At 50.8% G+C, this 26,805-nt stretch overlaps 5 protein-coding genes across 5 annotated transcripts; 3 read left to right on the top strand and 2 right to left on the bottom strand.

Moving 5' to 3' along the window:
• The first annotated feature begins 269 nt into the window (after positions 1-269).
• LOC100907247 (E3 ubiquitin-protein ligase TM129) lies at positions 270-3,678 on the top strand. The gene is made up of 7 exons (XM_003746988.2): positions 270-336; positions 923-1,137; positions 1,261-1,430; positions 1,856-2,096; positions 2,211-2,422; positions 2,808-3,031; positions 3,161-3,678. The coding sequence occupies exons 2-7, from the start codon at positions 930-932 to the stop codon at positions 3,234-3,236; spliced, it is 1,131 nt and encodes a 376-aa protein (XP_003747036.1). The 5' UTR covers positions 270-336; positions 923-929; the 3' UTR covers positions 3,237-3,678.
• On the bottom strand, positions 3,498-6,425 carry LOC100907104 (R3H and coiled-coil domain-containing protein 1). The gene is made up of 9 exons (XM_003746987.1): positions 6,358-6,425; positions 5,872-6,006; positions 5,425-5,571; positions 5,151-5,309; positions 4,792-4,920; positions 4,488-4,705; positions 4,222-4,397; positions 3,864-4,071; positions 3,498-3,550 (listed from the first exon to the last, which is right to left on the bottom strand). The coding sequence occupies exons 1-9, from the start codon at positions 6,423-6,425 to the stop codon at positions 3,498-3,500; spliced, it is 1,293 nt and encodes a 430-aa protein (XP_003747035.1).
• Positions 6,426-7,780: 1,355 nt separating this feature from the next.
• On the bottom strand, positions 7,781-14,093 carry LOC100906956 (uncharacterized). Its single transcript, XM_003746986.2, has 17 exons — positions 14,019-14,093; positions 13,643-13,886; positions 13,155-13,346; positions 12,870-13,033; positions 12,551-12,703; positions 12,275-12,449; positions 12,007-12,163; positions 11,802-11,925; positions 11,561-11,696; positions 9,804-11,473; positions 9,497-9,680; positions 9,240-9,396; positions 8,818-9,109; positions 8,529-8,681; positions 8,294-8,450; positions 8,007-8,187; positions 7,781-7,862 (listed from the first exon to the last, which is right to left on the bottom strand). Exons 1-17 carry the CDS (start codon positions 14,091-14,093, stop codon positions 7,781-7,783), a joined length of 4,296 nt encoding a protein of 1,431 aa, XP_003747034.1.
• A 2,372-nt stretch (positions 14,094-16,465) lies between these two features.
• On the top strand, positions 16,466-20,976 carry LOC100906812 (protein KRI1 homolog). Its single transcript, XM_003746985.2, has 11 exons — positions 16,466-16,644; positions 16,766-16,962; positions 17,110-17,373; positions 17,496-17,987; positions 18,110-18,348; positions 18,443-18,587; positions 18,731-18,831; positions 19,019-19,150; positions 19,253-19,438; positions 19,538-20,167; positions 20,923-20,976. The coding sequence occupies exons 1-11, from the start codon at positions 16,466-16,468 to the stop codon at positions 20,974-20,976; spliced, it is 2,619 nt and encodes an 872-aa protein (XP_003747033.2).
• Positions 20,977-25,042: 4,066 nt separating this feature from the next.
• mtDNA-helicase (mitochondrial DNA helicase) lies at positions 25,043-26,770 on the top strand. Its single transcript, XM_003746984.2, has one exon. It carries the CDS (start codon positions 25,043-25,045, stop codon positions 26,768-26,770), a length of 1,728 nt encoding a protein of 575 aa, XP_003747032.2.
• Positions 26,771-26,805: the final 35 nt, after the last annotated feature.

Here is a 26,805-nt window from a genome sequence, read left to right as displayed (position 1 = left end):
TGCTCCTTGTTGATCATTTGGCTGCAGAAGCGACCGACGAATGCGAACAGATCGTCACACACTGCATCTCATTTCGTGTTGACTTCTGATGCTCTGAAGCTCCGTGGTGTCGCATAGGAGTGACAGCCCGTCCACTTCAGTGTATGATCGAAATATCACCTTCCCTGACAAAGCTGGGACCTTCGAACTGAGAGTGGGAGAGACCGGAGCAGAGCATCAGCTGAGCGAGCCCCGGTGGTCTGATTTAGCGTAAGACATCGGTTCCTGGAACAGCGAGTGAGTCTATCAGAAGCACTTGACTCTCCGAACTTAGTCCATCAGTATCGGCCTAATATCGTGAGTTTATCCGAGTTGTTTATTGGATTCCGGGGCAGGTTTCGGTATTCATCAGATCTCGTCAGACTATGCTATGTCGGACAGTGGAAACAAATACGTGTCGTTCCACTGGACCTGCGCCGGTCAAGAGACAGTTCCACCGGGGAAGTCAACAGCAAGACTTGATGTCCTAATTTTCGAGCGTGGCGTAATGCTGCTTGCCAATGTGGCGGAGATTTCGCTCCGCTTTCTTTGATTGGCCCGATCACGAACGAAGTTCCGGATGATGGACTACAGCTTTTCCCGAAATATTTTTCTCGCTGCTTTTGGTTGGCGATGCTGCTCTGATCCGACTTGGTGGAGGCGTCGACCCTTGTGCTCTTTTTCTGCTTCTGGCGCCGGTGCGTTCTGTTTAGGTCATGGGTGGAGACCGACGAGCGATAGGGAACCTCTAGGTATGATTGGATTTTCGGCCGATGTATCGGCATTGCCCCACGACGGCATCACAGTCAGCGCAGGGAGTCGCGCCTTCGTGTCAGAAAATCGCTCGCGCACGTCTCCGGAACTGTCCGTATGAAATTATCAGGCTTCCGGATCTTCTTTTCAGTTTCGAAATGATTGCATCAGATGGAGTGTGGTTCACGATTACATACGCGCTGCTCACCCTGTGCGTGATGGCGCCAACCGGCGAGATAATCGACTCGGGGCTCACGGTTTCGCGTATGCTGAAGGGATTCATCGTGGAAGAGCACACGGATTTCATCGCGCATCATCTGAGTTTGACGGCAGCGAACACCATCGTGCACTCGATCTTGCCACTGGGTTCGTTCGAATTTCTTCCCATCGTACGAAAGGAGCGCCGGATCTAGGAGAATTTCGCGTATGATCCGCGGTAGCTTCTCTCTAGCACAAATACAGTTCCTGACTGTCATGAAACTGTTCCAGGGTACGTGTTCGGCTTGGTCATTTTCGGAGGTGCTTCGCCGGAGACGCTGATACCTTTCAAAGGAAATCTCTGGCCGCTTTTATTGGTAGCGGTCGTGTTAGGAGGCTATGCGCTGAACAAAACCAGTCGTCATTATCTCTCCAAGTGGTCAACGCATCCCGTCGCCAAGGTAGGGAATAGATGTCGACTACTCTGCACGGGCTCGAGGTTTCGGCGAGCAAAACTTTATAAAAGTCAATTCTTGCGGCGAGAACGCAGTCCCTCTCTGAAACAAAATCTACGTAATTCGGGTTCGCTCAGACGCGATCTCTTGGAGCCGTTTCTCTTGGCTTTACCTTCTCCAGCGTGATTATTCTCTGAACGAAAATCTGTGGTATCAGGCTATCGGAGCGCTCAGGGAATCGGGCCCACTAGGCCTGCGAGATAAAGACGAGATAAGCTGGGTTCGAGCGGCTTCTTAAACAGAACATCTCGTTTCTGTACTTTTTCGATTGCTGTGATTTGAAGACGTCCCCGAGCGTCAGTTTCAACCACCTTCTACCTTCATGATTTTCGAGTTCAATCAAATTCTGAGGACATCGTTACTTTTTTCAGGTGTTGTCATTGTACACACTGGAATCTGACGATTCCTGGAGGCGAGTCGCGGAGCGTCTCAACGCAGAGTTCAGAGGACCAGATAAGTTCTCGACGGCTGGAGGGATCACTAGAACAATTGTTCTGCCGTCGTGGCTGATCCATCTGGAAACCTACGAAATGCATCTTATCCACATCGCTGACGCCAAGTTGAAGGTCATCGGAAGCGCGGAGCACTTGGTATCTCACCTAGATGCCTCAGGTGAGTCCCTCGTGTATGGCTCCTGGGCGAAATTGACGCCGTTGCTGTGAAACAACCGAAGAACTCGCTTTCCATTAGATCTGCCCGTATCCTCACGTTTTCCTTGAATCCCAGGTCTCCAGTGCTTGACGATACTGGTCGAAAGCAGACGGGAAAGAGTGCCTTCCTTCACGTTGCAGCTTAACTCGTCGGATTACGACGAGCTGCGTCAACGTCTTCCTCTCGAGAATAGCAAGAATATACCCATTCATAGAAACCTGAGCGATCGATTCATCGAGGCATTCAGAGCGAATGTCCGGCTGAATCCCACTCTTGAGTACGATGAGGTAGGTTGTGGAGCAGAGTTGACACTGCGAAAAAATCAGTGTTTTTCCCTCTAAAAATAGTTTATTGTTCGGATGATCCACCCGGATCAACAACACGTTATACTCGATATATACACGCAAAGCAATAAATCTCTTTAGGAGATCTTGGGAGGTGATGAGTCGAGTTCCAGATGTGGCCCTGTCCTGACACAGACAACATATTCCTGTCCATCTTGCCTTCCCAGACTCCCAAAATTCAGAATAGACATAACAAATCCGCCGCGGACCCATTGAGGGCGAAGTTTTTGCAGAAGAAGCCCCAAGTGCCCCGGGGGACGATTGCCGCGGTGATACAAGTGATTTTCCTGATCGCGATGATATCATACAGTTGAATGTCATTTTTCAGGAACTGGATTCCTGTATCGGCTGCATGCAAGCCCAGCCGGATGTCGTTCTTCGTAAATTGTGTGACAATGACAGTGAGGAGACGATACGAAGCACTCGTTGCGTTGGATGCCTGTGTCGCCCCCTATGGTGCTCATCGTGTCTAGCTCGTTGGTTTGCTTCGCGTCAAGACCCCGACGCACCTCACACATGGCTTCGCGGAAAATGCCCGTGTCCTACCTGTCGGTGAGTTCAATCAGCAGAAAGAGGAATGACAGGTATCTGGACCATTCTCGACCCCCGACCAATGTTTTCGATCGGAGACGGAGTAACTGAATTCGATTGAAAACAAACTGACGTTTTTGTGCTCTGCAGATCGACATTCTGTCTTCTCGACGTTCAGCCGCTCATCCTCCGAAAAACGCCGGGAACTTCGGCATCGTCGACTTGAAGTCTCAACTAGTCTCGTTGTAAATTGTAACTACTTGGTACTTGTATAGCGGATAATGTCTAATGTACACGCCGATTTCGTCCATCACTCCGCATAATCATGGAGCGGCTGATTAATCACATGTAAAGTATTCCTCTCGCCTGGATCTCCGCCATTATGTGAGCAATGTTCGATTGAGAGGATAACCCGGGGAAAAATATGCGCTCAAGCCCCGGTGGGGGACTTTCCCTCTGTGGACTTGATTCCTCACGTCGTCCCGGTCTAATCATCTTCCCAAGCGTCTTTCTTCTGTTGTTTTGCCAGTCGCCGTTTCTCTGTAAGAAAACAGACGCGATGATGCCTTCAGCTCTAGCGCAAGTCTCGGACTTCGCAGGGTCAGCAGCGTTGCACTTAGCATTGAGGTCGAGCTTCGTCCTTTATTTTTGTAAAATAAAAATCGTTTGAGGAGATTTCTCGCTCGTAGTCATTTGAGATTCTGGAAAAGTCGTACACGAGCGAAGGTGATCCCCGTCACAGTCTGACGAACTGATTGTTCCCATTGTTGTGGTGTCCCAATGTCCTTTCCCTCGAAACTCTGTTTTGCGAGAGAAACTCTTGTCGAGAAGCTGTTTTTGAGATCGGACTCACCTTTTGCTTCCTTGAGCTGCAGCTTCTCCTTCTCACGTTCTTCTTTACTGATCGGTATCCTGATGCCCAAGGCGCCCGAAACGAGCCTTTTCGCCGTGAGCGAGCTCGTCTGTGGGCGGGCTTTCGCCGGTAGTTGGACGATGTCTTTGGCTTTCAATTTAGACTGCTCAGAGGCTTTGCTGAAAGGTCTCCGTTTGATCATGCCATCCTGCGGGAAGCGAAGAAAGGCGTGAGATTAGATGGGCTAACATCGACTTGCCTTCACAAATATTACGGAACGAATAGTTTCAATCTTAGAATCGGCTCGAATTGAATCGAGCCTTAGTAATTTTTTTGACTGAGTATTTATATTATTGACCTTAGTATTTTGGAGTGCGTGTCTGGCTGCCGAAGACGTCGTGAACAAGGCTAGAGCGTGGTTGTCGTCCACCCAATGAATCTCCAGGTCTCGACCGGAGGACGCGAAAAAGGCGTTGAGGTCATGCGTGCGAAATTCCGTTGGGAAGTCGTATAGCTCCAGTATGTTCCCTCGTTCTGGGAGAATCGTATGTCAGCGCTACAGTCAGCTTGCTCGCAGCCATCGAACGTATTTAACTCATGACGTGGAGTCGACAAGGTGCTCACCGTCCTCATCTTTGATTTCATATTGTGCGTTGAGAGAGGGCGAAAACTCCAGATAGTTTATGACATTGGGTTTCACGATTTTGATTTTCCCGAGAGCCTTCTCGAGCTCTCGCATCGTCTCAGCATCCGCCGGATCTCCGTCATCATTAAACTTCTTGTCCCAGCTGCCGTCCTCGTCGTCCGTCGAAGACGACTTTCCGGTATCCGGGTCGTCGCCTCTGGAAGCCGAAATCTCGAGTAGGGACGGAAGCCAAGATCCACCGTCTCAAAAATCATCGATGAGCGAATCGACGGGAATGCTGACCGTGAGTTATTGGTGTCGTCTCCCTTGACGGTGGACGCCATCTGACTTGTCTTGGAGCCGTTCTGGAGCCTCCGGAGAGCAGGCGGTATGTATAGCTGTTGCGGCTGGCTTCGTTCCCGACCAAGATCGCTGCGTGAAGCGGGGAGCTACTTAATTTGTTTTTTCCGATTCTGCCTCCGTAGGCCGGACTCTTATCTGATATCATAGAACTAATTTCTGCAATCATCATCCTTGAATGTCTTCTTCTTAAATTCTGGGATTCTTATTCAATTCAACTCAATGATAAAGTAACTGTCTGCTCATTCTATCAAACCAATATATCTTGAATATCTTCGCCACAAGAATCCGGTCTTCAATACCTGTTACTCCCAATATCCGGCGGTGGCGTTTGGAGAATTTTCCGCGGGTTCTGGAGCTTGATCGGGGTCTTTGCTCTGGGTGAAGCCTCAGCGCCTCTGACGATATCACCGAATGCCTCGAGGACCGCTGTGTGCTTACAAGTTCCTGTCTCGATCGCCCTGGAATCCGAATGGGCCAATTACCTCTCCTTCTTCGAAGTTTCGAGTCCTGCAGCGTGTACATTCGATTTTGAGATGGTCTGCCGAACTCTAGTCATCAATCTAGAGATCTTACTGCGTCAAATCTTGCCGCCGACAAATGACCAGAACTCGTTTGTCTTGCTCGCCGATGGAGAAGGTTGTGAGGCGCCAGAACTTTTCCTCGACAATTTTGTGCACGATGAAGCGTCTAAAAGCTGGTAAATCCGGCAGAACTAATACGCTGTGAAACAAAAAATACCAGATTCAAGCGAACGAAGAACTATACATATATCGTAACGGAGAGGTATTCGTCAAGTGAATAGGATCGGACGATGAGTAATAGGACTCTCCGGACACCCTCGAAATGATACACACAGCAATAACTGTCCGAATATCCGTAAGGCTCACTCGCCCCGGACTTGGGCATAAACGGCAACATGCTTCGGAACGAGAGACGATAAGAAGATTCAGAAAGGATGTCCTGATGATTTATTCGTGTCCCCACCGAATGGAGCGTAGTGAACGCGTGAGTCCGATTCACCTTTTGTCATGACTGGGGCTCTTCAAAAAATTTTCGATGTCGTCCTCTATGACGTTGATGAAAGCCTGCTCTTCTAAAGTGAGGTATCTTCCTTGAATCGTCGCCACCTTGACGCTCTTGCAGCCCCCGAGCAGGCTGTTGGGAATCGGCTCTCACAACAACATCCAGCGTAGCTAGCCGCGTTGATGTATTGACACGACTTGTCGCGGCCTCCGCATGGACTCGGTCGAAGATGCCACTGTCAGCGGTGAGAAATCGGATGATTCGAGAAGAATAGCCGTGCTCGCATTGTGTGAATGGAACGGTTCTTCAGCTGTTAGAAGAAAGCAGACCACATGCGCGAAGACAACAAGAAACAAAAAAACGAAACCACTGAGGAGCAGTCTTGCGCGGCGCCTGTTTCAAAATCGGGAGGTCACGCGGGATCCCCCTATATATAATCGGCTTAGCGTCTGTCTGTAGACAAAATTTGCCACCGATTCTTACCGTAACTGCAGCATACCTAGAATACCTTCGCTCATCACCAATAAGCGTACCCCCAGCTCCAAATTCATCCTGCAAGCGGAAATAAATGGCTTTCGAAGCGGATCTACTTGACCTGCCGCTGCACCGCCGCCGCGGCCGTGCTGCGGCCACTGGACTCGGCGCTCGCCGCTGCGCCCGTTCTGCGCTCGCAGCCGCGGCCGTCCTGCGCCCTTTCTGCGCTCGCCGCAGCGGCCATCCTGCGCCCGTTCTGCGGTCGCAGCCCAGAAGAGGAATTATTAGTCCTCGAGTTAGCTTGAAGGTTTCTCCGTACGGGAGCTCTTATACCCTCACGGAGCCGCCTTCGATGCGATAATATAGCCGTAAACATTTTCTGTTTTACATTTTGCATTCGCTTTCTCAGTCGTTGGATCCGTTGTCGTTATTGAATTCGTCGACGCTTCTTCCTTTTCTCCTTTTCAATATCCGTTGTTCGATCCGTTGTCGTCATTGAAGTAGTCGACTAGCCTTATGCTGCTGTGATCAAGGTCTTTCTCAATGCCACGCCGTAAGACACCTGACAGGGAAGATTACGATCCGACGACTGAGAGGAAGCTTCAGAAGGTGGCATGCGCGAGAACCCGCCTAGGAAGAGAAACAGTCGAGCACAGGCAGGTACGTCTTACCGCAGATGGTATTTCGCATGCTGCGAAGAGAGCATGTGAAAATTCCGTTACAAGAGCAGAGCGCCTCATGACTCATGTGGTACTTAGGTAGGTACGCTGTGTCCGATTGTGCTTCGAAAGGCACAAATTTCTCTTTGTTCGAATTTGGTCATCGCTGATGGGGATATATATGACTCGCTGATGGTGACATATATGACATTTTCCCAACTCAATCCAATATTTATATCGACGGAGCGCTTGCGCTTCTATTTTATAGGGTGGAGGGTGAATTTCCCGACTCAAATCCTGAGTCTCCGTAGGATGAGCTCACAAATGATGCTGGAACGCAAGCCGAAAAGACGGCCGGCTCCAGCCGGCCGGAGGCCGGCTGGTACATTCTATATTCTCCATTATTAATTCCCCCGATTCAGATTAGTGAGCCCTATAGTGGGGTGTGGGCTTCATTTTGGCACCAGGGGGGGGGGCAAGCAAGACTACCAGGGGACAGAACGGAAAGGCTCTGAAAACAATTGTGGACGATGAGCTCATTCTCCGATTCTCCGCAGAACACTGGGGAAAAACTTATGCGCGGAGCATGCCGCATGAGCTGCTGCAACAAGATGTTCCGCGAGTTCCCCTGGACTCATTAGAGCACGAATATTGTTTTCGGCGTCTACTCGAGAAGGGGAAACCGCTGAGTGTTGAAATTCAACTTTATTTATTCACATGACTATGCACATAATTATATTACAAGGTTTCTACAAGTCGCTCGACGATTGCCATCAGCAAGTCCGAAAAGCAGCACAAATCGTTTCCGCAAATCGCTCGGATACATTGCAGATGCTTCCGATCTCAGCAGCGGAGCTGTAAGGGAATTAGGAGGTATGGTAACGAGGAGAAACGCTCACAGCTGTGGGGAGATATTGGAGAATCCGTTCCACGGGACCACCTAAGACGATGATCACTTAGAGCTCGAAATTTCTCGTCGATCCCTTCCAGAGTCCTTACCTTGTCTGGATGACGCTTCGAGCCTTTCCCTGTTTCACCCTCAGGAGAGCCGTCGCCGTCAGAATATTCAGCTGAGGCAGTCTCAAGAGGCGTTGTAATTCTTCCGATTCGAGGTACTCGATCAAGTACTCGTTTCCCTGTAGATCTCTCACTATGCATTTGAGCAACATGAGTAACTCCACTGATGACAGGAGCGAGGAGAGATGGAAAAGAGCCAAACGTGAGACCGAGACGAACAAAGCGACGGTTTTGAGCGCACGTATCGAGAATGCTGAATGAATATGTACCTTGATTTTTGACGTAAAATGTCCTTATGTCGATCTCGGATATTCCGATGATTGCCTTGAAGAGCTGCTCTGGGTCTGAGTGATTCTGCGAGGGAGCGACCACGAGGAGCACGGGTTTCTCACACAGCAACCTGAACCGATTGATTTTTTTCCGAGTCTGGGATTTAAAGACCTCATTTTAGCTTTGGGTCGAGGCGGAAATTAAATTCCGATGTCAATCGATTCGATTACGCACCTCGGCTGCTCCTGAACGTAATTGGTCGAGAGACATGACTTTGATGCACAGATCTCCAAGGTAGAGATCCACCGGATGATTCTCCAGAGCACTCATGTCGACCGGTTCGATGTGAGACTTATCGAAGGTGCGCTGTAGACCAACAAGGATTTCCTGCAGAACAAGGCAAACGGTGTCTGAGAATTCCATAGAACCCGGTAGATTGCGACGTAACGATTACAGCAGGAATCTTGAATGACCGCGAATCCACGTCGACATGGATCCACAAGCTTCAATGCTCTCAGCTCACCGGTAGGATCTCTAGTAGGTAGGTGTTGACAAGTATCACATTTTTCGGAGGGATCTTGCGATCATTCAACTTCAATCCCGAAGTAGAACTGCTCGCGACATCAGCCCGCGCCCCGAAACTTCGCTGGGAGGACTTTCGAGGACTCGATGCACCGGGCTTTGCTTCTCCGCCGCTGACCCGATCACTGTCTGAACTATCGTCGCAAATGAATGCTTTTCGGCGACCCTTTCTCTTTTTATGCTGTGTTTCTGGCGGAGCTTGCATCACGGTTATTTCGGCGGGGAGGGTGACCCTGTAGGATACGAAATTTCTCACAGTGAATTATAGTGGAATTCGGACGGCGATCCAAATCGAAGCTCGAGCTCCGTCTCAGACCAGGCGTCGGAGCAGTTTGATGAAATCGCGATCTAGCGCACACTCACTCAGCGACCGATCCATGCTCGACGAACGAGTCGTCTCCGTACGAGTCATCGTCCGACGGAGGCATCTGGGAGAAGCAATCTTCGTAGGGTACGTGCTTGACCGGTCTTCGGAAATTCTTGATCGGCGATAGATCCTTATCCAAGCGGCGGTACATGCCTGGGAAACGGAGATTCGTTCCTCAGAAGAGATCCCAAGGGCTTTCAGCAGCCCAGATGATTCGGACGCTCCATGTCGGAGCCGTCGGATCGGAACTCACCTTGAGAGTGCGCTATACCCTCTCCGTCATCGACGAACGAGTTCATCTCGTAAGCATCGGGCTGGTCGTCCTCATCTTCGCTCACCGAATCGATGCTGTCAACTTCAGCTTCGTCATCGAAATACCCTTTCGTTGCTGCTTTCTTCACGGTTGGCTTCTTAGCTTCAAGCTGAGCGATGAAACCCTTGGGAGACGGGAGACGATATCCTATTATTGTGTAACTTATGGCAAGTAGAGATGACCATGAGTGCACGGATATCAAGAAGGAGGTTGTGCTCCAAACAAATTGGACTGTGGAATCACTCACTTGCGAAAAACTTCCCCCCAGACTCGCAAACGGATTCTTCCTCCGCCGCTGTATGTGCAATGATTCCTCGTCGCTGCTCGCTGAAGCGACTCGCGACCTCTTCCTCGTTTCGGCTGAGGACCCCTTGGATTTGCACGAGGGATTCCTACCATCCATCGGTGCAGCCCGGGCATTATCTCGCGTCACTTCTTTCTGAGATCTGGAACGGCCAATGACGGTTTCGACTCCTTCCTCGTTTCTCCGGAGCTGAGGTTCGCTGAACGACGTCTTCAGAGATTCAGGGGAGCTCTCGCCTTTCGCCTTAATTCTACCGTTTTCAGCGATAGCTCGGAGCTTCTGTTTCCTGAATCCCTTGTTTTTCGGTGAGGTCGGTCTTTGACTACTGGAAACCACTTCGTCGCTCCGAGGGGGTCGCTTATCGCCGGCTTTTTTCGATGACTGCTCGTCGGCTTTTTTGAGGAGTTTTTGTAGGACATCATCCTGTGATTCTGTCTCTTTTTTGGGCAAGAGTAGTTCCTCGACGCAGTCGAATAGGTCATCGGAGTTTTCCTCCGCTTCCGACGTGCGCTCACTCCCCTTTTGGAACTCGATCGGTAGGATGTTCCCCACGGTCTCAGGCTCTGTGATCTCGGGGCTCTCAACTATCTCTTTGCTCCTCGTTGGGATGTTGTTGATGATGTTGAGGACAGCAGTGTGCGCCGAGTGACAATCCTTATTATCTGCTGGGTCGTCCAGGGCATCGAAAACAGATCGGATCTTGGGCTTCGGTTCGGGCTTGACAGCTCTTACGTCTATCGATGGTTCTCTGATCGGAGGCTTTCCTGTCGGCTTATCAGCATCTACGAGGATGTGCTCCCGAGCGTTCCGAATAGAATTCGTTAAATTCCCTCCGTCGGCATCGATTCCGTCATCGTGGGCTTCTTGGAGCTTCATTGTGACGTCGATATCGTCAAAGAGATCGTCGTCGTCCTCAGTGACATCGTTTCCAATAAGATTGTTCGTACGGTTCCGATCGGACGCGTCCAGACTCAGTGTGGTTCTGCGAGCTTCGAGCAGACCTTGTTCTCGACTGAGAAAGTCCGGCTCGAGCTCCTTCCGACCGTCGACGGGCGGCGTGGATGACTCTGTCTGGGGATTTCTGATGGCACCAAGGGCGTCTCCATCGACGGCTGGAAAATCATCTGCGATTGCCATGGGTTTTTCCTCCGTGGTAGACGGCGGGCTCAATTCACGGTAGGGCAGCGGCCCCGGTAGATGGGAAGCGCCATCTTGGATCTCCGATTTGGAAGATTTATCACTAGTCTCGACGATATCACTGAGCTCGGTCGGCTGATTGAGTTTGTTTGAGAAGAAATATTGCAGGTTCTTCTGTTTCTTCCGCTTCTGTACAACTTTGACTAAGGCAGTCAAACTGAGTCTCGATTCGGCATTCGGATCAGGATCTGCTTCCCGGACCGAATCGCGGAGGTGAGAACTCGGCGTCATCGGATCCTTTTTCGTGATCGGGGTCAACTTGAAATCCGCTCGTGGGGCACGGTAGCCGAGAGGTGTCGAAGCTGTCGGTAAACAACCCGTCACAGACAATGGACTAGAGTCAGTCCTCCGAGCTAGCGTACGGTTACCCATTTCGGGGGTCCTGAACGCTCGATCGGGTTTGGGTTTTGGCGTTCCTAGTTGGGAAGGGAGCGATTTTTCAGGCGAGATTCCTCGTAGAGGGACTTCATCGTCCGCGGAGCTTCGTTGATCGGAAACCCTACGCCTAACTTCGACGAAGCCGAGTTGAGCCAGATAATCGGTGATTTTTTCGGCGCTATCGAGAACATATCGATCCATTTCCGGCGTTATTGCAAGGAAGGCCATGTCTTCAGTATCGAGGGTGTCGAGCTCTCCTTCCTGGAAAATCAGGAGACCTCTATTAGGCAGCCCTCGAAACCCCGTCGCTCCTCCGGACTCGGAATGAGGAATCCTAGAACGCGAATGTCTGCCTCACTGACTCACATCAATTAGAATAGGCTTGCTCTCCGATGCCTCAACGGGCATTTCATGAACGTCCTCAGCACGAAAATGGGTGGCGAGTTCTCTCTCGTGGTTGTCCAGGCGGCTCCCATCCGGTGTCGATGATCTGTAATAAGTCCTGTTCACTCGCGATATTCTTCCGAATACTTGTCCGACCGAATTATGCATTCGTTCGATGCCGACTTACATTTCATCACAAAACTTGAAGACATCCACCAGAACCTGACTGTCCGTAGAATGGCCGACTTGGTAAGTGTCCTGCAGGCGGCTCTGCCACGGTCGCCACTTCGACACCGAAAGTTGGACAGAGTACGTCGCTTGCGACTTTGGAGGTGGATCGAATCCTGTGGATAGCGGTTGTTCAGGGAGGGCAGAAAGAAATCCCGAATTCTACCGACGGGGAGCGCGAATTTTCCCAGTACCCCATCACCAAGATGAAGCTCCCTGTCACTCACCATTCGAAGGCAGGGTGATCTTTGTCGAGCTTTTGAAATGGCGGTCGAAATAAGCTTGTTCCTCTTTGGTCAAGAAGGCTTTCCGTCCCCGAGAAGCTTGATTTGCGAGACCGCGTTTCAACGTCGCGGGTGGTTTCCGCGGAGAGGCGGCTAACACCTCTCTGCCATCGAAAGACTAGAATTCATTCGAGCGTTACATGGAAGTCCCCGTTCCGTATCTCCGTCGGGACATACGAACATCGGGGAAGTGTGTACAACAAGACCGACGTGTACAACCTTGTTCTCCACATCAGTCACCAGCATGATGATTGATCCTTGCCAATACGGAGGCTTCCGGAAAACGTCTTTTCGGACGTCGAGACAAATGGCGAGGCTGATTCCGTTGAGGGATATGTTCTGACCATTTAAACTCTCCGGGCTCGTGATAACCTGCAATTGAGAAGGGAGAAATGCTATATGGGAGGCTACAGCTTCTCAGATTCTTTCCGCCGGTGGTCGGCGAGCCCTTGGGTCGAAAGAAGTCTATGATGCAAAGAATCAGCCCATGTACACTTGCCGGGCAGAAATCCGAGTCCGGAGGGACGGATGTACCCACCACTAAACAGTTATCGCGAGACTCGACGAAGTTCTTGAGAACAGTCTTTGAGAACCTCGAGGTGTCGTATACATATGATGTGAGCAACGCTGACAGTGATGCCAACATCTTATTGACTTCCTCGCACATGGCGACTGTCGGTACAGCGATGAGTATCCTAGAAACTAGAGAATGGAGGTCCAAAGTCATCTCATCGATAGGAATTTTGGGGGCTCTTGCTATTTCGAGGATATTCTTTTCCCATTTGGAAAAAAAATCGAATTTCCACGATCGGATTACACTTACCTGTCACCGTTTGGCGGACATGCTTCTCGACGATATCAGCTAGCTTCAAGATCTTACTCTGAGTAGTTGAATCATTGAGGGCGTTCTTAGTTGCTTCCATCCTCGACAGCTCATATCGAAGACTTGCGTATCTCTCATTCTGCATGAGCTCGAAACGCAGCTCCGGCTTGGTTTGGTCTCCTTCGACGACATCTGATGAATTGGAAAATAGATAAATCGAAGAAGGTCCAGCTCCGCCACGGCGGGAGGGGAACGAAAGCAGAGACACAACTAACGATTTTCCGCTTCCGATTTAGCGAGCCGTCAGTGAGAACCTCCGACGAGAAACAGATCAGCCTTCTGCTCCGAACTTCGTCCCCTGAGCGTGGATTGTAATCGAGAGATCCACGAGGATGAGGTCCGGGCATAATTGCCCATTTTGTCAGAATCTCGCACGTTCTACTCCATCGTCCGTCAGGGAGGCGGGAGAGACTTCTCCCGAAACTCACCACTCAGAAATTTGACAGCGACAGTGCTGCCCTGTAGTTCGAAGAGTTCGAGAGCCCGGTAGAGCACTTGGAGAACTTCCAGCTGTAGACGACTAAGTCTCAAATCGGTGTCACTCAGATCCGCTGCGAGGTCTTCCTCGAAAGACTCTCTGAGCCGGGTCAGGTTCCGAGTTGTCAAGGTAGTCGGATTACATCGAGCTATCGCTCCTAGTCGAGAGAGAGAATCGATATACGGCGCGATCACCTGCAATGGTATTGACCGCTTCAGAGCACACACGTTTTAAGCAAAGAACCACAATGCGATTGGAGCATTTCATTCCAGGCATAACAAATGCTTTCCCGCATTATGAAATCCGAGGATCCGCAGATTTTGTACCTTGTAAAAATGGTTCTTTGCATCCAACTCGGCTGTACCACGGCAGACCACTTTCAGAATTTTCGGGGTCGGCATCTCCTATAGTAGTCTCATTCGGAAGCGTTTCTCATCCATCGTCACGTCAGAAAACTCTGCGTAGCCTGGTTTTCGAACGATCACTTGCTCGCTACTAGACGTCTTCGCGCTGTTTTCACGAAGTACAAAAATAATCACAATTCAGCAGACGACTCGTGGGAAAGAGAGTCCCAGAGAAAAAGGCTGGGGAGTTCTCCGCGCGAATTTAAAAAATATACGGAGCTCTCTCTGAATCACAAGACGGCTCGACGATCGCGGGAACTATTGTAAAAGAACGTTGAGCTTCATTTTCACGATCGCCCGAGTGCGATCGGGACGAGCACGGTTTCACTGTGACTCCGAATTTGAGCCGGCCGAACCAGATGCTCGTGGATGCTTTTCTGCTCTTCTGAGATTTCTCGCAATCGACCGGCTCGATTTGGGATAATGCCTAACACATAGGGGTAGTCGAGGGCGGGAAGGGCTCACGATCAGCATACGATGGGGAACACATGAGCGAATTTCACCAACTTCACATGTATCCGGGATGAGCTTTTCCGCTTTCGTCTGATCCAGGGGACAGATGGCTCCCAGTCGTATGGAGATCGGATTCCGCCTTCCGACAGGAACACCCACACGCACGCTGGGGTCTTCAGAGCGCCGGACGAGTGTAGGTGTGGTCGCTTAGATGAGGTAGATTAGCCGTATTGGCGTAGTCGTGGTCTAGCCGCAAGAGCGAGTACACCTGCGGAGTCCTCACAGCAGCCGTCTGACGCCGCGCGGTACGCAGCTGGCGACCCGGTACGATTTGGCTCGCAGTTTCGATCGGCAGTCTGGAAAAAAGATTTCCGTCATCGTTCGATCATCGAACCGCTGATCGTCGTACCTACGGAAGCGAAGAGCCGAGCTCAGTCGAGTTCCGGTACCTGCGCCTCTCGTTCAGGACCGCGTTCATCAGCGAAACTCGAGGATTCTCTTTCAGAGCTCGCAGCCAGTTGCCCCTGGCCGTCCGGACGTCGTGGCCGTGACCGTCGAACTCCGGAGGATGATTATGCGCGCCCCTCAGCCTCACGATCTCGCCTGTCATTTTGATCTTTCCCCGAACCGGGCAACGAACGCCTTCCCTGAGAATATACACAAGATATATTTCTTCTGAATCCACTCGATTATTTCGTCGAGCGTCCTGACACACCATACGTCATTCACGAGAGCTGTTACGCGATGTGACGTGCCGCGGGAAACTCACGTTCGAGCTTTCTTGCACCTTATGTACAGTTGGGCCCCGCTCTTGGACATTTGATGGAAGAAAAATTCCGATCGACTCTCCTCAGTGTTCACTGCATATCGACCGGCCCTGTCACACCAAACACGTTTGCCGAAGCGAGCGCTATCGCAAAGAACTAGAAATTCTCCAGCGCGCTCCATTCCTCAGATACATCGATCGAACTGGGGTTCGTACTGCGCAACTCCTCAAAAAGAATCCCGCGACTTCAGAAGACTCTCTATCCTCATATCCGGCCGTATCGTACGGCGTCTCGCGACTTTGAAGCGAAATTTCCCGTGAGTTCAGACATGCTCACAGGTGATGCTCTCTAATGCAACGGCTGTAGCTCTGGGACTTGGCCACTGCACCTAGAAAACATGGCGGACGTGACTGCGGGAAGGAGGAGAGGACTTCGGGCAGAGGGTCGGTCATCAGGGAGGAGCGCGGATATTTTCGAAAGCTTAGCGCGCATCATGGATTTCCGTATACCAAGGGAAGTGCGCTCATTCCATTCGACGATTCACTTGATCCTGTTCAGGGGAAGGTTCCCACTGCTGCCGCTCACTCGGGAGTCTCCCATATCGAGAGAGCTGAAGAGAATGAAAGCCGATCGGTGAGAGCTGGGAATGATATACTGATCAATGCCTGTGATCGGACTCGTGATTGCCGATTCTCGACCATGTTCTCCGCAGAAGCATAATTCGAGAAACGGTAGTAGAGATTTGGGAAAGATCCGAATAGCTGTCGACTCAGCTTCTGAGCGACTCCGAGCTGAGCACGGACTTATCACGGCGTTCCTGGTCGGAACTTCTCACGTGGTGTTGTTTACATACCCGTTGTTCTCGGCGAGGAACACACGTTCCATCGGAGTTCGAACGAAGGGACAGTCAGAGTGGACGGTGAGGAATTCGTTCGGAAATTGTGCCGGCCAAGTCGAGTTCTAGGTACCTGAAATCATTCTTCGAATCTGGGCTCTTGCTCCGTCCCGATGTGATTCCTAAAGGGATATGACAGCTTGGCCGGATCTGGCTGAGAGAGCTATGTCCTGCGTGGTGACCGAGTGCAGCCTCACAGCCACGGATTTTTTGTCCTGAATGACAGCGCAATGTCTGTATTCGTTCCAGTGACCATGGCAGATCTATTCGAGGGATGCAGCGATGACGAGGTCACATTGAAAGTGGATAACTCGTACGCAAAGAATTACGATGCTTGGCGCCGAAAAGAAGAGCTTTCGAAGGCCAAAGCTCGTTACGGGAGCGATCTCGAAGGCTCGAGTAGTGACGATGAGGAAGAAGACGATGAAGCCAGGTGTGTTCTCTGACCCTCCGGAATGTTCGTGATATCCGTTTCTACTTTTTGAATCTATCCTCTCATCCTCGCATCCTTGTCGGAGTTTCACCCCGGGAGAATTCAATCCGTGCATTTTCAGTCAATGGACATCGGAGCACGAGAAGAAGTTCTTGAAAACTCTCAGCGCCATCAAAGCTCGAGACCCGAAAATCTACAATAAGGATGAGGTCATTTTTCCGGAAGTGTCGACGAGTCAGCCCAAGAGCGCTGACAAGTCCGTCGAGACACCGAAGATGACGCTGAAAGACTACGAGCGTCAGATCATGACTTCTGAGGGTGAGTCTGATCGTCAATCATTCGTTTCTCTTCTAAGCATGGTTCGCTAGTCAAGTCAGCCCCTCGCTCGAAAATCCAGGACGGAGGTCTTGGGGAGTATCTCTATCGTCCCAGGGAAATAACGCGTTTAATGCTCGCTCCCGACAGGTGGTCGTTACGCTGATGAAGATGAAGACGAGCAACGTAGGAGGGACTTATTCGAGGAAACGCACCAAGACAGGCTGGCGTACGACGCAGAGCAGCGAGAAATTCGTGAAAGTTTGAAGAAGGCTGCTTGGGGCACGGCGGGTGATACCGATGCTCAGGAGGATGATCAGGACGACGACGACGGAGTTCTGCTGGCGAAGAGAGAGTCCAAAAGCGAGCAAGAACAAGCTAAGGACGATGAGGAGTATGTGAAATGGCTGAAGGGTGAGTCAGCGTCCGTGTTCCATCAGACGACGTTCCCCGTGCTCCATAATGCACCGACTTCCAGTGAACGGCTGTCCCCCGACGCGGATCCGAGTATTTCAATATCACCAATTCCCCCGCAGGAGAAACACAGAGACTCTCTAATAAGAAAGACGCGAAGGACCTAGCCACTTTGAAACAATTATGGTCCGCGGAAGGTGACGGGAAACTCGACGATGCCGAAAAGTTCCTCCGGGATTACGTGCTCAACAAAAAGTACCTCACGGCCAGCGAAGCAGACTGCCGTTTCGAAGTTGACTTCAGCGATGATGAGAAAGACCTTGCCGCTTCGACGCAATTCGAACAGAAGTACAACTTCCGGTTCGAGGATCCTGATCCGGAGTTCATCAAACGCTACCCTAGAACGATAGAAGACTCCATGCGCCGAAGAGATACCCGACGTGTCGATAAGAAGGCCGAGAAGAAAGCGAGGAAGGAACAGCTCAAAATTCAGATGAGAGAGGAAGTCAACCGTCTGAAGAGTTTCAAGAAGAAAGAGATTGTGGAGAAAATCGAGAAACTGAAGAGCATAGCCGGTAGCGGGGATGTTGCCTTCAACGACGCTGACCTCGAAGGTGAGTTTTTGATTCAATCGCTTTACCCCCCTTCCCCCGAGCTCGGCTCAGTGCACTGGAATGGTCCCTCGGGGAGCGCTTAGAGCATTTGGATGATAATATTTACCACTGCTCCTCCGCAGATGATTTTGATCCTGACGAGCACGACAAACGCATGGCGGCACTATTCTCTGGATACGACAACGAGGCAGGGGAGGAAGATTACCCAGAACTCGGCGAGAACGAGCACGAGGACCTCCGGTGGGACAATTGGGACGATTACGAAGCTGGGGAGGGAAGCCCCGCCGGAGAAAAGGAATCTCACCGTGAGACCCAAGCATCGAAAGAGAAGACTTCCGGGGACAGTGAAGAATCGGCAGAGGTAAGCATCTGACCTTCTCCGTTCTTCGAGACGCGATGCCCGGAACGGTTGCTCGTGAGCTGTGCTCATCAACCTGGACCCTCTTCCTTTTTAGGATTCAGCTCCGGGGGAGGACCTTAACAATGAATTCGAAGATGAATCGCATGAGGTACCTGAAGCGAGCCAAGCCTCGAAAGAAACAGACATTAGGGACTTGGATCCAGACACGCATGGTGACGGAATCGAGCGGAACGAGTCCGGTTAGTTGGCCTTCATCGCTTCCGCAGGAACTCCCCTCAGAGTGGGCTATCTCGTCGGTTGTAATGTCGTAAAATTTCCCGTATAGGCGGGAAAATGGGAACGTCTTAATTATTAAAGCTTAAAAATTTCGTTTCTTGATCAGGCAAGCTTCTGGTTAGGGGCAAGAAATCGGCAAAGCTCGTGTTGGAAGACCTCCTCCCGACAAAAACTGAACGAAAGCGTAAGAAGTCAAAATTCGCAGAGGTGAGGGCATGTGCGGTTGATACGAATGACGCTACATCTCGCGGATTGGTGTATTCTCTCATGGCGGTCTTCGTGTTGCGATCGTGGGCTGACTCTGTAGCGGATCAGGAAGATGAGAAGGATCAAAGATTCGCCCATGGCATCATATTCAATACTTATATTATCATCATATTTATTACTTCTATAGGCTCTGTCCAAGCATAAACCGACCTTCGATCCGACGAAAGACGAATCCTTCGAGAAATATTTCAACGAGTATTACAAGTTGGACTTTGAAGATGTCGTGGCTGGCGTACCTACGAGATTCAAATATCGTCAAGTGAGTACGGTCCGGAGGTTTTTCGGGTCGAATTGGACTCATGGAGATACATTCGTCTAAAACTCCCCGTAACTAAAATTTCTCATATGCATTTTGAACAAGGTCATACCGAACGATTTCGGTTTATCCACCGAGGAAGTCCTCCAGTCCAAGGATAAAGAGTTGAACAAGTGGTGCTCCCTGAAAAAAATGGTGCAATACCGCTCGAAAGATGAGGAAGACAAAGATCTGCAGGTGTTCTCGAAGCGACGAGACCATCTGCATCTGAAAAAGAAAATACTTACCTCTGTAAGTAAAAAGCTGTACATTGCATTTTTCATCGGCCCATTGCTCTAGTTCCCGATCTAGGGAGAACGAGGTGTGATTCGATTATGCTCTTTTTTGCAGGCTTATGCCCCTGAGGAGGAGAAGGTGGACGAAGAAGTCAGGATAGCAGCTGGACGTGACGCAGACGAACCTGTCAAGAAATCGAAATCCAGAAAGAATAAAAAGAAGAAGACAAGCGTCGAACAAGTCGTCGATGGTATTGAAGAGCCCGACAAGCTGGCGGCAGCTGGTGCTCCGGAGGACGTCGCTCCGCGCCCGGAGAGAGCGAGGAAGCGGAAGTCCAACTCTATCGATCCGCTCTCAGAGGCAAACAAGAAGAAAAAGAAGCGAACGTCTCAAGCTTCCAGAGGAGCTCTCGTCCCATCCGACCAGGGAACCACCGCCGGGGCATCGAGAAATACTGACGAGAATGAGCAACAATCCGAAGTGATGCAACAGGAAGCCGCGGTCAAATCTTCAGATGCGAACGAAGCGACGGATAGCACACCTTGGGACCAGTTAACCCCGAAGCAGAAAAAGAATAGACGGAATGCAATGATCAAGAAACGCAAGAAGATGGAACTAAAGCAGAAGAAATCCGAAAGTGTCAAATCGAGGAAGTTGAAATTCAAACCACTCGAAGATCTCCAGATTAGCGATGCCAGGATGAAAGCATACGGTCTTAATCCCAAACGAATCAAGGGCGATCTCGTATACGGCCACCAAAAAAGCAAGAAACTATCGTAGTTCGACCCGTCTCTCGATCTTCGATCATGTAAATACGGAAAGTGGTGATTTGTGAATAAAGTAAGAAAGGTGAGAATCGACCTGATGCTCGAGTCCTCCGCTCATTCGATGGGAAATTCTTCACGGTTGGTCACAGGCTCCTCGTCAGCGAGGGGTCTCCCGTTTATTTGTGGAATTCGATCAAATGGCCAAAGTGCCCTTCCGAATCCGCGAGGCTTTTCTTTGCAAAAAAACTCTAACGGCCATCCACTCGACGGCTAGCGGGGCGCTAGAACAGTCCCACCTGTCAAGAACTTACTTCTTTCCCCGAAGCTGATCATCCCGCTCTTGACTCCGCACGGGATCATCTGGCCCGGATGGAATCAACTGGTCTCATCGGTAATAATTCTAATCACTAGAGGGGCGCTAATCAGTAGACCCGAATTCGTGTAGTTGTACTGAATGAAAGAGTCAACTCCACAGCGTTGTAATCTGCCGTTGGAACAGTTACGATCAGCGGCTGACACTGCACCGTTCGCTCTGCGCGCTCCTGGGGAAAGCGTCGATTCGGCACATCACGTTCTCTCTCGGTGTTTCAGAGCTAATGGAGGAAATCCATGATTTACCCCACGATCCTGTGTTCGACTATTCCGCCCCGAGTGCGCCTACGTCAGAGAGAGAGCTCAGCATGTTGGACGGAATCCACAGTTCCGAACAAGCATTCCACAGACATTGGGGAGGTATACCGAGAAGACGTCTCAGGGGAGAATCGACTCTCGGCCAGCTCTCCCTGATATCGGTGGACTCGCAACGAACCATGCAGAGGAGATTCAATGAGACGATGCAAAACTTCCCTGTCCCCCTGACCTGCTTATTTCGATGCAGGTAGAGCTGTTCTGTGCATATCCCGAATGGCTGAATGGAAATAATTGAGGATTTTTACAATAAAGGTGAGAGCGTGTGCTATACATATTTCCAGGAGTACCATATGCGCTTTCATGGCTTCCTTAGCACAAGCTTTGTGAGGTGTAGCCGTCGGTCACCCGTTGTGTGTAGGCAATTGTTCCGTTTTCAAAAGAGAGGCGATTAAATATGTACCAAGCGCCTCGATTTAGGTCATCCAGGCCCCGATTCCGAAGGCCTCAAGTCTTTATCAGCGATCGGAATTGATACTCGTTTCAGCGCGGGTTCTCTCGCGCTAGAGCAGATTCAGAGCAGAATAATTCCCAGGAAAATCGTTAATTCTGTCCGTCTCCGATCTGGGCGTCAGTTCAGGTCAAAGGAACGGCGAAAAAGCTAATTTCATTCGTACTAGGAAAGGGCAGAAAATATTTCAAGCCCTTCGATGTCGATCCCCCGTAGAGGGGCTCATGTCCGAGGTCACAAACTCTTTGGCTCTCAATTAGGCCGAATGTCGTTTGTCCTCGGCTTGGCTCTTCCTTTGTGGACGGCTCACCGTCTTAGCCTGCTCCATAATGCGTGGGATCAGGCCGGGCCTCTTGCTGAGGAGATAGACGTAGGCTCCCAGATTCTTCGATTTTTCCTCAGGAATAGCTCCGACTCATCATTCAGGCGTAGAGATATGAGGAAGACGTGAGCGTGGACTGCAAAAAACCCATACGGCAGAAAGTCGAACCGCTTCACCTTTGTTGAGTTTCTACCAGGCGTTTTGTTGGCCTGCTGGGTGTCCTGGCAACGCGAGAGCGCTCCCCTCCTCCGACCCTTCGTCAGGTCCTACACGACCTTACCCGGAAGCAAGCCAGTGCTTCATCCTCTCGCGGTTGACTATCTTGTTGTGTCTTATGGGTTTGTTCCCGTCGGAATCGACCACTCATAGTGACGAAACTCAAACTGTGAACCCGCCTCTGGTCTTGAGAGACACGTCAACTTCAAATCAACTTCAAAAAGGTAAAGCAAAGTCCCGTCACTAGGTCAGTGTGTCAACTCGTGCATGCGCGAAAGGAGCGTGTTTTGGCTGTGGCTTCAGACACTCTATCATTGCTCCCATGGAGCCGATTCCTCTCCTCGATACGCGTCGACGGGATTTCTGAGGTTTTCGAAAACAATATCCTTGTCGAACTTGCTTGGGCTCTCACAAAGATGAGGAACTCTCACCCGATTGCTCGAGAATGATCGGAATCGGCATTCGCAGCCCACCAAGGAAGAGCCCCGCCTAATTTCTAAAACAAGGGATACCGACGACTGGGAAGTCACTCCGTATCGAGAATCGGGAATGAGCTTTCAAAGCTCATTCATCCCAACCACTAACGACCCGCACGCCAGAGTGAGGGGACGAAGAGTTCTCACCGGGTCCCACAGCAAGAGTCGTAAGGACCCTATCTCGCGCCCTCCGCGCCCCATAGAGTTCATTGTTTTGCCGTAGCGTGGTGAACACTCAATCGTGGATTGAGATTCCTGTCGTTTCTCCGAGAAGGTTCCGAATCGCTACTGAACTTTCCCCGGCGTATCCCACCCTGATCCGGGAGCGTCTTCATCTGCTCAAGTTTCTGCGTTCCTGATCCTTTTCAAGACACTGCGACCGGAGATCTGATGCTCTCGTGTTTCAATCTCTTTACTGTGATAATGAGATTCCATCGAGTTTTATCGCATACGATTCCCGATCCAGAAACGGGAGATCAGTCTCGAATTTATAGATTCGAAAAATTCCCCCTCAGAATCCAAGGGACATTGTGCCTCTGGGGTTTCGCTTGAGTATTAGAATAATGGGAGAATATCGTTCTGCCGGTCTCTTCAAGTCAAGGATATCAACGGTCGGAGCCGTTGAAGGCATTGAGGTTTCACTGTATGGTGCAGCCTGCGGCGCGAACGACGTCGAATCGGGCAATTCTAATGTATTTCACGTGTAGTCCGCACATCTCTTGAGGCAGGTTCTCGTTCGCGAACGGCGGCTCGGAATATAACTCAACTAACTATCCTCATCCTAAAAGCTCCCCGAAGCCTAGCTGACCCAGGGCTTAATATTGGCAATTATGATTTATAAGTCAGGGCTGTGAATTTTGCGCGGTAATTTTCCGAAGGGACCGCCGTTCGACATATCCTCGATGGTATATGTATCAGAAAAAGGCTCGAAATACCGTGATCAATAGCACTCTTGTGGTGACCAGTGTAGCGATCGGAGCGGTTATTCCTTTGGGCGACCCAGGGACATTGTCCGGCTTGTCCGGCTTATCCTCCGATACTTTCCATCGGATTCCGGAGACCTTCGCTGTGTTATATTGGTCATCAGTGATAAATCGAGACTGTTCGCATCCACAATCGAACACCTTGATCTCTTCCCAGTCCTACGGAGCGATACTCGGTAAGAATCTACCAAACCAGATGGGTATTTCTCGTACGTGGCGCCTCCGCGTCCGACGATTCACACACATGGACGCATAAATCGCTTTGAGCGGACAATCCTCTGCGCAAGATGAGAAGGTCAGGAGGCAAACAAATCCTTCGTCACGGCCTAAAAGCTGACATACTTCCCGCTGAAGCCGTGATCCAAGAAAATACGTATGCGAGAGATTAGGTGGCTGTTGAGGTTGCGACTCAAGCGATAATGGAGAGGCCTCTGGAGGGATCGAGGATTCTCTCTCTCTCGCGCAGCGGATAACAAATAAAGAAGAATGCGGGATCCGAAGTCAGATACCATGGGTACCTCCAGCGTCGGAACCCATGTTTCCACCCAAAGCCGATAGCAGACACCGTGAAGTCTATTGGCACTGATGTTGCATTAGGTCGCATGACCCCTTTTTGAACTCTCAATTTATGAAGCCAAAGTTCATGTGCTGTGCTCCGGAACCGAGGAGAATGAGTCGTTCACCCCATAGTGTGCGATGATTAAGGTCCATCGCGCAGCTCGCTTGTTCCCGAGAGGGTCTACGAAATAAGCTTTATGAGCAAGGCGGGCGCATATGGGAAATCCAGAGACATCGCAAATCAATTGTGAAGAGTGAGTAGCGCCGATGGTCGACCTCCACCGATCTCAGGGTAACCTTTACGTGACAGCGCTCGTTAGGTGAATTGGCAGTTAAGACGCTAACGTGGCAGCTCGAAGTTCCGAGTGAAAAAGTTAGATGACGACTTCAATCGATTGAGAATTCGCTCCCGACACGACGCGGCGTGCCAAGGCTGCCTCATAAAATTTTCGAGTTCAGCCCTGATCGGGGTCAGAATTCCGCGCGTAATAAATGCGGGAATACAAGAAAACGCCGATTCTCTCCCGCGGATCCATTCACTCACTTCCCCGAGTTCCTCGCGAAGGAGCTGGAATTCTGGAAGATATTCCAGCCTTCTAGATTCGGGAGATTCCAGGAGGGATCCTTGAGATCAATGGATATTGAGGGTCAGATCGGAGAAGATTCAGTTCCCCGCGCGGGATGTGCGGGGAAACTCGCTCCCGAAGCTCCCGCTGTGCGCCTCAACTCATTTCCACTTCCAAACCCGAAATCATTCCTTGATAGAATTGTGGGATTCATTGTATAATTTAGCGCGCATCTGGTCGGTTTCATCGACGCTAATACAGATGGATTCTATCTCCATCCTTTTGAAGATATTGCATTTCTTCCCGCCGCTCTCTCAGAGTCGTGATTCGTGCTCTCTACGCAGTCATCGGGTTGCTACGGAGCAGTCAGCGCGGAGGACACCTCCTTTCTCTCTGAGCTGGTCTCTTTCTTGTTTTGGTGCGACGCGCCAAAATGGCGGCGCCGGCGACTGTTCGAAAGCATGGATTACGTTGAACGAACCGCGCGGATGTGACCGTCACCTCAGTAAAGCATGATGCTGAGGACGGTGACCCGCCTCCGCTGGTCGCGGTCGGCCGCGTTCAGGAAAAATGCCAAGAATTACTGTACCAAGATGCCCAAGTCAGTCCACGCGATAAAAGTGCTCTTGAACCGGGCGAAGATTCCCTTCCAAGTGGGGTCCACGTGCCTGAGAGTCCGGTGCCCGAACTGTTCATCCGGCTCTGACGATAAGCGGGGCTATCTGAACTCAACGAGTGGGACGTTTTTCTGCCCAGATTGTGAACTGGTCGCTGACTGGGGCGAGTTCAAACGTGCTCTCGAAAGTGACTATCGAGTGGAACCCAATGCTGAGCTTCAGACCGCGGCTTTCCCTACAGCTGGGGAACTCGAAGAGGTTCAGAGACGTCTATCCAGTGCGGTGGAAATGGCGAGTGTTCGAACAAAGGACATAGACCAGGTTCTCAGTACACTGGACCTCGGTCGGATCAAGGGGAGCTTCTTGAAGCTTTCAAAGTATCGCATATCTTACGACGACTCAGGCGATCCGAAATTAGTTCTACCAGTGTTGGATATCCGCAAACGTCTGATAGCTTTGACGTACGTAGGCGGCGGAGGAGATGTGGAGACGTTTCCGCGCTCTGGTATGGCCGGTTGTTTTTCAACGGAGGATACCGTGACAGCAGACAATCGAGTCGTGTTGGTTCCGCATCCGGCTGACGCGATCCTGGTCACCCAGCAGACGAGGATGACTTCGATCGCTGTGGAATCGACAGCACAACTGCCAGTGACGAGGCTTCCTCTGTTCGAAAAGTTCGGCAAAATCGTCATATGGTTCAACGCAACGAACGAGCACTGGCAGGATGCGCTTCTCTACGCCAGGAAACTCGGGAACGACCGTACATCGTTTCTGCGTCAGGTGCCGCAATTCTCGAGACCGCTTACTACGGAAAAAATTTCGGCTGCCCTCTCAACGGAGAAACCCATGGCCCACAAGTCGGTCATTGTATTCGACGACCTGCGTGAAGCAGTCCGCGACACGCTGATGAAATGGGAGTCGGCGTGCGGTGTAAAATGGACACGTTTCCCTGCCCTGAACAAGTATCTCAAAGGCCATCGACGGGGAGAGCTGACAATTTTCACGGGACAGACCGGCTCGGGTAAAACGACGTTTCTCTCGGAGTTGTCCCTCGATCTCATGATGCAAGGTGTTCCGACCCTCTGGGGCAGTTTCGAAATCAACAACGTCAGATTGCTCAGATGCTTAATGACGCAATTCGCTCTCGTACCTTTAACGGAGAACATGGCGAGGTTTGACGAGATCGCGGACGAGTTCCAGAAACTTCCTCTGTTCATGCTCAAGTTCCACGGACAGGAGTCAATCAACAACGTAGTCGAGGCCATGATGCACGCGGTCTACGTGCATGACATCCAGCACGTGATCCTGGACAACCTCCAATTCATGATGGGCGTAGCGGTGGAACGGTTTCAATTGCAAGACACCATAGTTTCGACGCTGCGAAGGTTCGCCACCGAATACAATGTACACATAACGCTAGTAGTACATCCCCGAAAAGAGAAAGACGACGATCCGCTGTGTACGGCGAGCATATTCGGAACGGGGAAGGTCAGCCAAGAAGCCGATAATGTTTTGATCCTGCAAACGTCGGCTCGTGGCTCGAAATTCGTTCAAGTGAAGAAGAACCGATTCGACGGTGACCTTGGAGCCTTCCCGCTCCACTTCGACAAACAATCTTTGAGTTATTGGAAGAATCTCCCGAGACCCGTCGACAACGGCGCCAAGGCGAGATGGCAGAATGGAAGGAAACCGCAGAGATCCTGAGAGCCTCAAGATCGTCCGTAGGATTGCACTAGACT

Source organism: Galendromus occidentalis, unplaced genomic scaffold, assembly GCF_000255335.2.
Source record: "Galendromus occidentalis unplaced genomic scaffold, Mocc_1.1 scf7180000077511, whole genome shotgun sequence".
NCBI classification, from domain to species: Eukaryota; Metazoa; Arthropoda; class Arachnida; order Mesostigmata; family Phytoseiidae; genus Galendromus; species Galendromus occidentalis.
The sequence above is the reverse complement of the archived record's forward strand: the minus strand, read 5'-3'. Positions and strand labels throughout refer to the sequence as shown.